Source organism: Eleutherodactylus coqui, chromosome 5 (genome assembly GCF_035609145.1).
Source record: "Eleutherodactylus coqui strain aEleCoq1 chromosome 5, aEleCoq1.hap1, whole genome shotgun sequence".
Classification (NCBI taxonomy): domain Eukaryota; kingdom Metazoa; phylum Chordata; class Amphibia; order Anura; family Eleutherodactylidae; genus Eleutherodactylus; species Eleutherodactylus coqui.
In genome coordinates this window covers 269,755,114-269,770,444 of record NC_089841.1, presented here as the reverse complement: position 1 = coordinate 269,770,444, position 15,331 = coordinate 269,755,114, and the positions used below count along the sequence as shown (strand labels likewise).

The following is a 15,331-nucleotide window of genomic DNA, read 5'->3' as shown; positions in this document are numbered from 1 at the left end:
TGGATTTAGTTTGTATTGAATTCATGTCCTTCTATGAAGATGATCATTTTTTTTGCCGTATAAGGCCGCTTGTCCACGGGCATTGCAATATCCAGCGGCGGATCCACCTGGAAGCCGGAGCCAGCAGACTGATCTACGCTGTCAGCCTATCTGACAGATAGGCTGACTGCTGCGAATCGGGGCAAATCGCAGCATGCTGTCCACGAGCAGAAAATCGCAATGATTCTCTGCTCGTGGATGGGGGAAGCGCTCTCCATAGCGGGACAGGCAGCCTAACACAGCTGCTCTCCAGCCTCACGTAGCATGCAGTCAGAGAAGTCTCTATTTAACCACAGAGGGACTGCCTAGAGGCCTAGCTTACCTATAAACATATACTGTATAGTGGGGCCATCCCTAAACCTAATCTAAAAAACATATAACACATGCCCTCCCAACATGTTTCGCCACAAGGCTTTATCAAGGGAGCTTGTGTGTGTACTAGAGACCACTCTGACACTGCTAAGCTCTATCACAACTGTGTTCAATGCACAATCAACCTAGCAGTGTACTGGGTAACATAGCAGCACAGCAGCTCATATGCTAAATGAACGTACAGAGATCTCTCTGATATTTCCAGCCTATGTCACAACTGTGATTAAGACATGATTAGCACAGCAATGTACTGCATCTTATATCTTGACTGCTTCTTATAGCACCTCTATCAACTAACACCCTGCGCGTCCCGGTATTGGCTGCTTGCAGTTATATCATTTGCCATATGATGGCTATAAATGACCGCCCTTTCAGCTTACCTAGGAAACTTATAATCAGGCTGCTTACATAGCACCTCTATTAACTTGCACTCTTGTATTATACCCTTTCAGCTTGCCTAGCTAACATACACTTAGTACCTCTATGGACTGACTCCAGATCTAGTTCAGCCACCTACGCCTTCATTTTTAGGCCTCATGTCCACAGGGAAAATCAGGCCTGCGCACATTTCTACTGCCGATGCACTATAATTGTCTTTCTTTTTCATGTGGGAGCTCCATTGAGATGGAGCTCCCGCACGCGTGATCAGTGTTTTTGTTTTTGTTTTTTCTCCCCCGTTTTTCATCTACTTCCTCTGTTGACCCTGTTTTGCCTCCTGCAGACTCTCTCCGTCTCGATGCTCCTGCGGTATTCTCACCATCAGATATTTGTTTTTATCGGTAAGTGAGCCTGTATTTGGAATGACGGGATCTTCTGTTGTCTTGGAAGGCGAGTTCTTTCATGTTGTCTTCTCTCTCCTCTCCAGTGGATTTGCTGCAGATGTTGGAGATGAATATGAGTATTGCTTTCCCGGCTGCCCCGCTGCTCACTGTGATTCTTGCCCTCGTAGGTAGGTTCGCTGTCCAACAGCAGAAAGACTGGCTTGATGGTGCATCTATATGGCTTTAGTATCTCTGCCGTTACAGGAATGGAAGCCATTATGTCGGAGTTCTTCAATGATACGACGACTGCCTTCTACATCATCCTCATCGTATGGCTGGCCGATCAGTATGATGCCATCTGCTGCCACACAAACACCAGCAAGAGGCACTGGTTGAGGTGAGCTGCAGTTCAAAGCCTTTAGTTTTGGGAGGGGGATTCTTTGTATTGTGTGTTTTGTCCTGTAAAACCTACGTCATAGTGCATCCAGTCTGCAGTCGTCTAGTACTAGTCTATAATACTGGACGTAATTCTTCATGTAAGCTTAAAAGGGTTAACGTAGGGTCTATGTAGTATTTTACCGAGCTGGTAGAAACCTACCAATATGCATTTCCCCCCCCCCCCCCCCCCCCCGCACCCCTCACCAGCTCCCCCTGCCGCTTCTGGCCCACCCGGACTCGGTCTCCACTGCTCTTCACTTCTGGGTGCAAAGGCGTCCTGACACCGGGGTCATGTGGCTGCTGCAGCTGAGGGGGTCCAGTCATTGGCTGCAGCAGTCACATGGCTCTGGTGTCGATGACGTCCTTGCTGGATCCCCCGTGACAAGTTCCGGTGGACCAGAACCTGCGGGGGGTTGCCGGGTGGGGAGTATGGTGTATTTTTTTTTTTTTTTGCAGTACAGTATATTAGGCAGCTTAGAAAAATAATCTAGTCCCCGGATAACCCCTTTAATACAAAACATTGAGGATTAAATGGAAACTATTTAACTTTAACTATGTAAGCTATAAGTGTGTTGGGACGGTGTAACGGGCTTTTTATGAAAGGGCTGTTTTTTTCCTCAGATCTTCCTTTTTAGTGCAGAAAAGCCCCAACCGTCGTCAGGTGATTTATTGTAATCTTCTATCATTGCCCTTTTTCTCTCTAGATTCTTCTATCTCTATCACTTTGCATTCTATGCCTACCATTACCGCTTCAACGGGCAGTACAGCAGCCTGGCTCTGGTCACCTCCTGGCTCTTCATCCAGGTAATTACTTTTTTTTTCCATGAGAGCTATTCACACAATTTATAGAAAGTTTCATTTTTCATGCGATATCTCAGAAATGATATGTTAAAGGGGTTGTCCCGCGCCGAAACCGGTTTTTATTTTTTTTTTCAACCCCCCCCCCCCCCCCCGTTCGGCGCGAGACAAACCCGATGCAGGGGTTAAAAAAGATCACCGGAGAGTGCTTACCTGAATCCCCGCGCTCCGGTGACTTCTTACTTACCTGATGAAGATGGCCGCGGGGATCTTCTCACTCGGTGGACTGCAGGGCTTCTGTGCGGTCCATTGCCGATTCCAGCCTCCTGATTGGCTGGAATCGGCACGTGACGGGGCGGAGCTACACGGAGCCGGCATCCAGCACGAGCAGCCCCATTGAAAAAGGAAGAAGACCGGGACTGCGCAAGCGCGGCTAATTTGGCCATTAGACGGCGAAAATTAGTCGGCTCCATGGAAACGAGGACGCTAGCAACGCAGCAGGTAAGTGAAAAACTTCTTATAACTTCTGTATGGCTCATAATTAATGCACAATGTACATTACAAAGTGCATTAATATGGCCATACAGAAGTGTATAGACCCACTTGCTGCCGCGGGACAACCCCTTTAATATCAGTAAGGCTTAGTTCACATTTACGTTGGAGGTCACATTGGTTGTCAGATGTGATGGTGAGAAGAGCACAGCATGCGGGTCAGTGTGGCCTTGCGGGAGCCACAGGGATCCGTCTTGTGTTGGTTTCACCACAGGGGTGTGGCTACTAGTCCGGGGTTCATGGCTAAGGGGAATTGAGGTCCTGCACTTGTGTCAAAGTAGCAAGTTGATAGCAAAAAAAGGGGCACTATAACATAGTTATTGCACTGCATAAAGTATAAACAAAACTTAGTTAATGAACAACACTGAAAAAAAAAACAATTAAAATAATAGAAAAAAAAGATGAGCCGGAAACCAGCAGGAATAAGCAGTAGATCACTGAACGATAATTAGCAAACGCACAAACAACCATATAATGAATCCATATAAAGTGATCCTCTGGACCTCTTGGTGACACCATGTGTTTTCACATCCTGGGTATCTGGGCTTCATTCTTCAGGGCCCAGATACCCAGGATGCTGCAGATATTCGTAAAAACACACCAGCCCTGTAGACTAACGCCGCAGGGTTTTGGAGTGTGGCAGCTCCCTGAGGTGCCAGAGGTAGCCGATAGCCTGGAGCTGTCATGGGGGGCAGCTGTGTGTGGACACCCTTTGCCCCCTCCAAAGTCACGCGATCGCCATTATCCATTGGATAATGGCGATCGCATAAAGGTAAAAAAAAAAAGTTGAAGTCAAAGTTTCATCTCCCCTCACAGATCGGATCCATGAGGGGAGCTTAAACTGCTCAACTCCGTCTTCTGTGATGCCTTCCGACGTTCTGGTCCTGCGAGGACCTGACGCAGTCTTCTGCGCATGCGTGCCAGTCGTAAAATGTCAGGTGCATGTGCAGAAGGCTGGGAAGCCCGGGAAATTTAGTATCTCTCTGCTCCCAGCTCACAAAAATAGCCGAGAGTAACGAGATGCCGCCATGGGCTGGGGTATGCAGCACCCGGTCACGTGATCGCTGTTATCCAATCGATGACATCAATCATGTAAAAGTTTGTTTTATCTTCCTCTACGAATCGTATCTGTGAGGAGAGATGAAATTACTTACCGAAGGCCCCTGGATTTATCCATGGACTTTACCCCGGCTTCTGCTCATGCGCCCGTCAGCACAATTTAAAATCTCCCTCCTCCTGGCTACCAAACGTAGCCGAGAGCCTGGAGATTTCACTAGGGGTCGCAGTACGCAGTCCCTGGTACCGTGATAAAAAGGTAGCTACCCTGTTTCCCCGAAAATAAGACGCGTCTTATGTTAATTTTTGCTCCCAAATATGCGCTACGTCTTATTTCGCCGCGGCAAATCCGTCTGTGGCCGCTAATCCCTCAATTGGCCAGCTTTGTGGACGAAATTTCTCAGAAATCTCCACATGGTACAGCAAATCTGTCACGGCAAAGCTGGGAGAAGCCGGTGTTGTGGTGCGGATTCACCAACCACAGAAACGGAAAAGCGTGCAGCCAGGTCGCTTCAAAACAAGCGGCTGAGTGCCGTGGGTCTTGAAGCAGCGCTTTCCCGGCGGAAATCTCGCTGTTTATCCCTGTGGCCAAACTGCGAGATTTCCGCTGAAAATACGCTCTGTGAGAACCCAGCCTTAGGAATCACACACAGGTTGCCTGACTCACACACAGAGCCATAAAAAATAAGGGCTGTAAAGTAACGTACCTGTCTGCAGACAGAAGTTCCTGTACCACTTGTAAGCAGGGATGGTATTGCAGCTTCCGGCCACCAGGGGGAGCTCATCACAGCAGACATGTACAGCAGGAACAGAACGTACAGTATGGACTTTTCCAGCCAGCAAGGGGAGCTCACAACAGCACACTCGTACAGCACAGCAGGGACAGGTTAACAGCAGACTGTCTGCAGATCTACCTATACATCTGGAGGTAGGAGACAACGGGGATGGCAGCAGGGGACAGGCCTCTTGACTTGCCTGCACACTTGACTATGCCTTACTATCGGGGGATGCCTTATATTTGGGGCTTCTGCAAATTTCAGGGGGTGTCTGATTTTCGGGGAAACACGGCTGCCTTAGGCTGCTCTCATACGACCGGATAGGAATTGCGGATTCTGCGTGCGGTTGATTCGTGGTAAAACGTGGATCAATCAAATCCACTGGATTACACAATGTTGAGCTGGCCGGAATTACGTATTCTACTTGCAGAAAACAGAAGGCAGCAGGTTCTATTTTACCGCAGATCTCGGCAACATAAAGCCCATTGTGCTCCATGATTGTGGATATACCCGCAGGCCATACGCAACTACATTGTATACGGGCTGCGAGTAACGGCGTCACCACTGAGCGCCGGCAGAGGAAATGTGAACAAAAACAGGAGTACTGCGCATGACCGCCTGTGTGAGGACGCAACTACGTGCAGTACATTATGCAGCCGTACGCAGGGTCACAGCCGGGATCCCCTGCAGGCCTCCGCAAGCGGATTCCACATCCGGCCGGGTGAGCCCGGAGCTACTCAGACCGCTGCCTGTAATACGTAATCTACAAGAAGCCCCGGGAACGCTCGCCTTCCTGCAGCTCCAGAAGCGCCTCCTGTGTGAGACCGCCGCACCCCAGCTAGATTACGAAGACTCACAGAGCGCCACTTCTTACACCCCATTCCTGCCGCTGAGGTCACGAAATACCTTTGGGGGGGGGGGGGGGAAACAAGCATGGGAGGAGTAGGGATACCTGATTTTATTGCCCCATGTGCCCGTCCCAACCAGGCCTCAGTAATTACCCCTGTCTTCGGACATGCCACACAGTTTACATTATTACTTTTATCTAAGGTTTAGGTGTGGGGGGGGGGGGGGGGGGGATTGTTATTTTTAGGGAGTCAATTTTTTTTCTGCACAAGTGAACAATAGGGCCTGGAAGTCCTACGAGTAGATTACAGACACTATGGGTATGTTTTTGAACACGGGACAAACGGGGATCCCTTTTGGGGTGAAAGTCTTCATTTTTATGTGCACTATAGAAAAAAAATAGGAAATTTTATTTTTTTCTCCTCTAAATTGCATTATCTCCTGAAAAGAAACTGTGGGGTTAAAATCCTCCTGACCCCCTCAGTGAATATACTAAGGGGTGTATTTTTTAAATGGGGTCATTTGTGGGGTATCCATCATTCTGACACCCATGAGCCTTTGCACTCTTGGCTCGGTGCCGGAAAACAAAGTGTTCTTTAAAATGTTGATAATCAATGTTAAATTTGTACGTCTCCTAAATGGTTAAAAAAAACTAAACAGATGGAAATCTAGATCTTACTAAAACTTGTACAGTGGTGTTTGCACATATCTGAGATATTGCAGTTGAAAATGTGGAAAAAAAATGTTTTCAATTTTGGCGCTTTTACTAAATATACACAAACTTAATCGGTCTTTTTTTACCACCTAAATGAAGTACAATATGTGACAAAAAACATGTCCGACTCGCTTGGATATGCAAAACCTTGACGGAGTTATGATATGTTAAGTGGCACATGTCAGAGACCCAAAATTTGGCTTCTTCACTAAGGCGCAAACAGGCTTGGTCACTAAGGGGTTAAGTGAAACATACAAAGGGGGGAGGAGCTTGTAAATTCCAGTATCCTATAGGTCTAATATTGCAAAGATCATTCCCAATCCTCTGTGGATAAAAAGTCAGCAAGTAGGTAAGGCTGCATGGCGCTGCTGGCAGAGAGGCCCGCGCATATCACGGACAGCAGTTTACTGCTTCTGTTAAAAAGGGAACACACAACATGTAAACAGAGCCTTAACCCCTTAAGGACCAAGCACAGTAAATGTATGTTGCTTAGTCCTTGATTTAAATCCCAGTCAATAGTAAAAATTCGTTGTGGGATTAAAGCTCCTGCGATGTAACGAGCAGCTCGAGTCCTTGGCTGTTAGTGACAGCCGAGGACCTAGAGGAGAAGGCGGAAGCGTTTTTTTTTTCTGCCTTCTCCTTTACAGGATATATAGTCCCCACTGAGATCAGTGTAGTAAAGGGAGAAAGTGGAAGTGTTACTTCCATGATTTGACCTGGTGATCATGTGGCTACCGGGTGCCCCCTGCCGAGGCAGCGCTGTAGGGTCCCAGCAGACCCAGGTCAGCTCTAGCGACTACTGTCACTACAGGGGATGTTTTTCGTGTAACTGAGGCTCTTTTGGATGCCGCAGGGGTCTTATATGATGTCATGGGGTCAGAGATGAGCCGCTGCTGATGCCAACCAGCACCGTCCCCATATGCACCCCGTAATCGGAGACTACACAAATTATATATCACAATGAGGAACCCAATCCTGTATTTTATCTTACACATGCGGATCTGTTTTCTGGATTCCACATGTGGAAAACAAATCGCAGCACGCTCCATTGCAGCGCAGATTCCGTGCGGACGGCTTTCATTGAAGTCAATAGAAGCCGTCTGATCCGCGGCAAAGCAGGAATTTGGGCAGAAAAAAAACAGGACTGCGCATGTGCGCCGACGCTTCTGCACACATCCGCAGTACAGAAAAAAACAGAAGGGTCAAATTCCGCTGCGGGCACGAGGCCGGTCAGCGATCTTCATGTACAATAATAGGAATCGCAGATTCTTTAGTAAAAGGTGTTTATCTGCTTTTGGACCGATCAGATGTGTGTGAGCTGAAGACCGGAGCAGGGAGCCGCCACGGGTTCTGCAGGTAGACACGTATTCCTGGCCACCTCTGACTGCATGCTTTGCTCTCTGTTCTTCTAGCACTCGATGATCTACTTCTTCCATCACTATGAACTTCCCGCCATCCTCCAGCAGATCCGCATCCAGGAGATGCTCCTTCAGAACCAGCAGGCCGGGCAGAATCAAACCAGCCTTCAGGACAACCTGAACAACAACACTACATCAGAGCCATCTATTGTGACGCCACCACCGGCCCCGGGGTTTACTGTCCAGCCGCCACCCTCTAGCTTAGTGGCCGCCGCTGTTCTGTCAGCTGCTACACATTCAGACGGTGGTGGAACAGCAGCACAACCCGTAGAAGATGTTCTAGAGCTTCTGTCAACTCTCTCTGAAGAACCAACTCACGAAGCCGCTAGCAGCCAACCCGTTGACGCTGGCACTACAGAAGTCACGCAGACTGGGGACCCACCTCCTATTCTGCAAACGGCTACTCCCGATAACCGTCCCAAAAAACTGACTGACCCCCAAGTGCAAGTAACCACGCTTCCCACAAACTGTAACCCAGTCAGATTGTCTGTTACCAGCATTGATCTAGAGCAAAACAATCTCTCGGCATCGGTGCCGTCAGAAGCCGGTGCGCCACAGCCGGAGGCCGAGCGCGGGGCTGCTGAATTGTGAGCTCGGTCTGTGTTGGAAACCTTCTGCCCTCATTGCATCGGGGAGGAGTGCGTTCTCCTAAGGAGGAGCTGCACCGACCATTTATCTCTGACTGGTCTGCAGAGGACCGTGCATGCGTGTGTTGTGGACACGCACAGACCCGCTGCAGTCGCTTTCCTTTTTCAAATAAATGCCACGTATTGGCCTAGGAAAATGTAAGATGGGGAACGGGACTTTCTTAGATGGAGTTGTGCGGGCGTCTGTGTTGTGTGCACAGACGCGCCCGCTGGCATCCTTACCAGTTGATGCCATGTCTGATTTAACAGCCATATTTCGGAGAAGATATTTAAGCTAGTCTGCTAGGGGTTCCAGAGCGTTTATTACAGAGTCCCTATGGGCACTATAGCTTTTCATTATTTCAACCCACAACCGCTGGACCAAGAACGAGCGACCGAATAATGCCTGTCAGCGAACACCAATATTGGCAGACTGAAGTTGTCTGCTTGTGCCCAGTGTACTCTCCCGTTGGGCGGACGTGGTTGGCGGTCCCGTGGCTTCCGCTTTGGTTGTGGCAGGAGGTATTTGTGTTTGTGCCTTTCTACCTGTGACTCTGCACGAATGTGGGAAACCTGTTTTACTATTATATGGCACTTTTGTTCTTTTTAGCAGTAGGAGTGGCGGCTCCATGCAGATACACGTCCGTACTTGTATGTGTGCGTGTATTTGGAGATACACCTACATATATAATAAGTGGCCATCCAATAAGATGCATTCCTGAAGGCTGTGCTCATGAATAAAACTGGATCACTTCCGGCAAAATCTTCATACCGAAAGCAATGGAGTCTGGTCTTAAATCTAGTGAATGTCCATTCTTTCTTATCTACTTAGTTTCTATGCAAATTAAAGGGGTTTTCCATAGGAATACTATTGATGACCTGTCCTCAGGATGGGTCCGCCATGGTAGATTGGCTGGGGCCCGCCGTTCGGGACGCTTTTAATTGCAGGCATTGATTTTCCACTGGCCGGAGCCAGCTGCTTCCGCTCCGACCCTTGTGTATTGCGGTGCTGGTAGTGGGTAGCCAACTAGCTGGTGTCCCACCCGGCGGACCCCAGCCAAACCACTATTGATGACCGATCCTGGAGATACATCATCTGTGGTGTTATCCCTGGAAAAGCCCTTTAATGTATCTTTCTAACGGTTGGAGCCTTGTGTGTCTGATACCAATACTGAGCTTAAAGGGAATGTGTTACCAGAAAATAACCTATTTTATAATTACGTTTTTAGGCTCAACATATTTTTAAAGAATTTTTGGTGACTTTAAAACCATTTTTTTGTTACGCTATAAAAAATCCTGCAGCTTTCCCACTGATCACGAAGTGTAATGATAGTCTGACACCACTTGCTCTGTACAGCAGTCTTTTCACCAGTCATCTCATTACCACAGACAGAAATACAATGAAAGATAGTACCTCTATATAGATGACATTAGGATCCACCATTCACAATAGATGATGGTCACAGCTCACCTCCTACCCCTTCCTGCATAATTGCCTCTTTACATGTCACAGAAGATGCTTAGAAAAGTCTCCCATAGAAGTCCATGGGTCTCTTTTTGTACATTGTTGACACTGTTGTAAAGTATCTCTCTGCAGCAAAGGTGAGATTGCCGCCCTGGTAGTCGTCGTGTGCAGACTATGGAAGGAAAGACATCTACAATTGGAAAATAAAAACAAATTTGGAAAAAGTGAAAAATGTTTCACGATCTGCTTGTAATTAGTAACGAATACGGGTGATACATTCCCTTTAAATCTCCTGTGTTGGTCATAGATTTCAGAGAGAATTTGCTGGATGCTTGTAGCTGCCACTAGGGGGAGCTTGTGAGCTTGTTGCATACTGATAATCCCATAGGCTGCTGTAAGCCTCTACGCTCCCCCATTCATGGTTAAGGCGGCCTACAAGTCTTGCAGCTCTGAATCAGAATAATGGGCTCCAATGAGAATATATATTACTAAAGCGGGAGAGAAGTGTGAACCCCATAAAGGACCGAGAGAAGCCCTTTGTGCAGGCTGCCCCCTTGTACTCTGAGCCTCTTCTATGGGGCATCGCACAAGGATGGGATCTTCTCTGGGATGCTCAGTAGGCCGAAGGAGACCCTATAGATTCTCCAGTTGCCCCTTCTAGCTCTTTGCTTTAACCAGCCAGGCATAGTGCAATATTCCTGTTCTCACAGGCTCCATGTGTCCAGCAGAGGTTCTGTTCTAGATGGACCCATCGCTCTGCGGTCCGCCCCTTGGAAAGTGCCAATAGTTTGGGGTTTTTACATGTGTGATACAAATCTACACCGCTCGCCGCCTCCTTCATGAAGTGTCTCCTTAATGGATTAGGACATAATAAGCTTCCCTAGACCTTGATGACTGACAGTGCGTCGCTGGTGCGTGGAACCGATACAGGCGGCGTTGCCGTACTGAATGTAATCGCTCACACGTTTCGGTCTCTGCAGAGACCGCGGTTTGTTTCTTAAGAGTATCCAACGTGGGGTGAGATTGAAGGTTTAATCACTTTAGGTCCTTCCTCGTGTGTTGTGTTGTTTTTACGTCAAACGGGTAAAACACATTGAAGGCTTCTTAAGAGCGCCCCCCTCGCTGGTGGCCAGAGGAGGGAAGCATTGTCGTAGCAGAGCTAGTATATGGCAAAGAGCAGCTTGTGTGTAATACGCCTTGTCGCCGACTCACAGATGGGCGTTAAACCTGCGCATAACTCTAATAGCACAGCGACGAGCGTATCTGGCCATAGATCTCTGCCCTCCATCGAACTGTGCATCGCTTCAGGGAAGTAGGATCAGGCACTGTTTTCAATGGGAAGCCACATGCACCTCGCACGCCCTGTGATGCTTTTCCTCGGCCCGCTTTGTGCGGTAACGTCTAAATTTTTTTTCCCCTGCTCTGCGATTCTGGAAAAAAATATCTGTCCTGTAGGACCCCGTCCAAAATAATGGGGTTCATAGTTGTCAGATTTGTGCGTCTTGCAACGCACAAATCTCACCTATTTTCTTGGCCGTGTGAAAGTGGCCTAACGTATTGGCTTGGCTGACTGGCAGCCAGGAGTGGAGAAACCTCACATTCTGGCAGTTTAACCCTCATATATGCCACAATGCCAACTGCAGCATTTAAGTAGATGATGGGGAGGGGGCTCCTTATGTCACCCATCAGCACCCCGCAATGCGATCGCAAAGTACCAATGGGTTCCCCTGGCAGCTGGAAGTCTGACAAAGGTCTACCGTGTCACCCGGCCTCCTACCGACTCTTATACGCTGCTGTCATAGGCTTAGTAGAATGCGCTACATAAGTAATGCAGTGTACTATCCTGGTCACGAAGGGGTTAATAAGATGGAGTCACTGTTCCCATGTAGGAGACCTGTAGGCTCGTCACTAATGCATTATGGGAGCCCAGGATATTTCGCTGTTGGTGACGTGCGTCGGGAACGGTTCTGAGCGACTACAGCTCCGGTGCCTCTAATGTAACCAGTTGGGCACTGGGAGCGCTAGTGGTCTGCATCGTCCCCCCCATAAAGGTGCGAGGTGGGAAGGTTGGAACCACAAATGTGGGAAGCCGGCAAGCCGCTGCAGCTGAAGTTTTGCTACTGATGCTTAAAAGGGTTTCCCAACTCTAAAACTTTGGGCGCCCCATCCTGAAGGTAAGTCCTGCGTTGGGCCGCCCGCGCACAGCCATATTCGCATTGTGGAAACAGGAGTGAGCGGCCGCCTCCGGATTCTGCGGCAAATACCACTCACGCTGTTGAAAACCGCTTTTTCCTGCACACAAGCGGAAATTGATCAAATTTTCCGCTCGTAGAGGGAAAATCGGCACGTTCCAGCTTTGTGCGGGCGGCTTCCATTAGCCGTCCGATCCGCGGCCCTTCTGCTATTGACATTGCGGAAAGGTCGCGGATTCTGCTTCATCACTAAAAGGAAAAATCTTTACTGTGCATGTCCGACAGCGAGCCGTGCGGATAGTCCGCAGAACAGGAAAGCGGAGAAAAAGACAGGTGTGCGCGGATGCTGGTCAGACACGGCGTTGGACTCTGCCGCGGGCTCCGACCGCTCGTCTGCAGTCGGCCCCACTCACATCTGGGAAACTCCTTTGCATGCAGATTGTATGGCGTGTGATGTGATTGTATTTTTCTTTAACCGTGCCGCAGGAAGTAATGCGCAATTCCTCGCGAGGGACGGCCCACAAGCAGGATATGCTGCAAGTTTTCAGTACGAAGAGAAAAAAAATGGCTGGTGTAATAAATATGTTGCCCTCCTCGTGGTGTTTTTATCCGTGCGTTCTGTCCATATCTCTAACGGGCTGCCACTCGCCCTTGTGAACGCTCCCTTCCTGAGCTTCACTGCCGCCAACACCTGCGCTGCCCACCGCTGTAACTGCAGAAACACTCCAGCGGCTCCGTAGTGCCCCATATACACGGGCCGACTGCAGGAGCGCTGAAGTCACCGCTAAGGTCGTCGGCACTCGTACAGAGTGTTTACACTGACAGACTTTACCGCGGGCATCTCGCTCAGCGCTCCACCTATGTGTAACACTGAGTGGGTAGCGTTGGCATAAACACCACCGCTGGCTCACCGTTGTATGTAAACGGTTCTATATTTTTCTTCATTTACGCGGGACGATTTCTTAAGGTCGTTCGTTTGTACGCATTTTTAGTAACTGTCCCGCGTAAATGGCCCTTCTGCCTTCGTGCTGGCCATGGATTCCTGAGGCGGGGCGACGGGCATTGTTTGCTGCTGTAGCCATTCTTCCCACAGCTGTATGTGGCACGGGAATCCGAGAGGGGACCCTATAGCAGCACCGGCCTTAACATGGTTGTTCTGGGATAAAGGTGCCCACCCAAATAACCGCTGGAAACGGGGAGTTTGGCCAATAGTCATGCGGCCACCAACGGGCGCTGGGCGACATCTCTATACAGTCGGTTGAACCTTGACAGTTTGCTTTCTAATGGACCAGAGCCGCCCTGCTTCCTCCCACACACGGACATGAATGGAGTCGGATTCGCAGCAGCCTTCCCTATGCACAGACTAGTGAGGGCTTATTATTTTTAATGACGTGAAATGGAAAAATGATTGGGGCGCCGCTGATCTGTGCCTGGCACCCCAACGTCTGGTTAATTGTACCTCAGCAAATTGATGGAATTGATGATAAATTGTTTGTATATATGTTAATAAATATTATATCTTAAATACATGGAGTGCAGAAGTATATTGGGAGGTGGGCGTAGTGAGCGGTGTGGCCACTGGGGGCGCTGGCATTGCACTTTTACTTTTTCAACAGGAAACAAGCAGAATTTGGTAAAGGCAATAATTCAGAAAAATGTAGGGTAAGCGGGCCGCTGTATGCCCAGCGCCTCAGGTTGGCTTACACCCTTAGGCTGGAGCTGCCCCACCACTTGTGGCTCCTCAGGTATGCCCAGCGCCTCAGGTTGGCTTACACCCTTAGGCTGGAGCTGCCCCACCACTTGTGGCTCCTCAGCCTGTGCTGCGATCTGCTGACTGTCGGGATCATGAGAACGCGCCGACCTGTCATGCTGCGGCTCCATATTACATGTCCTGCAGCCACGGGTCAGTTTGTAGCTCTCGGCTTATATATTACTCAAGGGCAGCCACCTCCAGGGGCCCCAACAGGTCATGTCTCCAGAATATCCTCTCCCCCCGCGCCTGCCTGCGAACAACCTCACGAGTCCCAGAGAACACTTCACCATATAATGCTGGTGGACATTGTAGAAGGCTGTATGGAGTGCGGACCACGCCTGTGCTGTGACGTGGAGAATGCTACTTCAATCCCCATGTCTGAACCCTTAGAAGAAGGACGCCCAAGAGTGGCTACTACTTGCACAAACTCTCCTCTGGGGTAACGGAAGGGTCTTCACCTCTCGTCCCCCCGACATTCATAAACTCGAGGGATTTGTATGCCTTTTATATTGCCGACAAGGCTAATATTCTAGTTTTCTATTGGCTGAATGTATTAATTCCTACCCTGCCGAGGTCACTGAACGGATGTCGAGGGGCAGCCGGGGTGCTGATGGGTTTTTCATTGAGATGGGTCAAGAGGGGTGTTGTCTCTTATTAAGGAGAGCACCTTAAAAAGCGTGTTGAGACACCTAGATAGTGGGGGGGCCTCATTACTTCATATGTAGAGTACGCAGAAGGGGTGTGAGAAGACACCTTAAGGCCTCAAGTCCACGAGGAAAATCAGGCCCGCTGCGGATTCTTCATGTAGAATCCGTAGCGAGTCCCTCCTGCCCCGCGGACATGAGGCCTAAAAAGAAGAATAAACTCACCTGTCCGGGACGATGCGGTTCTTCCCTTCTTCACGGCCGGATCTTCTTTCTTTGGCCCAGCGGATGTGCTCGAATGGCGCTGTTTCTGGTCACATGACTGGAGTTGCTGAGAAGAGACTCCCTGCTGTCCTCTTCTATACGGAGTGCGGAGAGGATTTTACACTTGGGGTACATGATTGGCGCTCCTAAAATAAAGTGTAGATTGGATAGAAACTTAGATTTGATACAGAAAAGCACAAAAAAGATACAAAATGAGGCCGCAATTAATGTTACACAGGGGAAATGAAACTAGGGATTAATTAGATATCAGATTCACCGGTGCTCACATGACTTTAAGGACTCATTCACACGAGCGTATGCATTTTAATGGTCGCCCGCACGCACCGTTAAGTTAGTGTGAATAAAGAAAAACCACGAACGAGTCCCAATCTTAGCGTTTTCTTGTCCATTCACTTGGGCGATCGTGGCGTCCTGACACAAATATGCAGCTGCATGGAAATCCCTTGGTTGGCAGAAATCCTTGAAATGACTGTTAATTAGAGATGAGCGAGCATACTAGCTAAGGGCAATTACTCGATCGAGCATTGCCCTTAGCGAGTACCTTCCCGCTCGGAAGAAAAGGTTCAGCTGCCAGCGGGGAGCGGGGAGGAACGGA

At 49.0% G+C, this 15,331-nt stretch overlaps 1 protein-coding gene across 2 annotated transcripts in view; it reads left to right on the top strand.

Moving 5' to 3' along the window:
- Nucleotides 1-13,583, top strand: part of TMEM259 (transmembrane protein 259) — a 33,809-nt gene extending 20,226 nt beyond the window's left edge. Inside the window, exons 8-12 of one of the 2 annotated variants that reach the window (XM_066604659.1) lie at nucleotides 1,133-1,190; nucleotides 1,277-1,360; nucleotides 1,437-1,569; nucleotides 2,315-2,414; nucleotides 7,766-13,583. In XM_066604659.1, coding sequence (XP_066460756.1) covers nucleotides 1,133-1,190; nucleotides 1,277-1,360; nucleotides 1,437-1,569; nucleotides 2,315-2,414; nucleotides 7,766-8,362 — 972 coding nt within the window. In that variant the 3' untranslated portion in view covers nucleotides 8,363-13,583. Of the gene's footprint in view, nucleotides 1-1,132; nucleotides 1,191-1,276; nucleotides 1,361-1,436; nucleotides 1,574-2,314; nucleotides 2,415-7,765 lie in introns of those variants that run through there. The other variant, XM_066604660.1, reaches the window with a different exon arrangement.
- The last annotated feature ends 1,748 nt before the right edge of the window (nucleotides 13,584-15,331 follow it).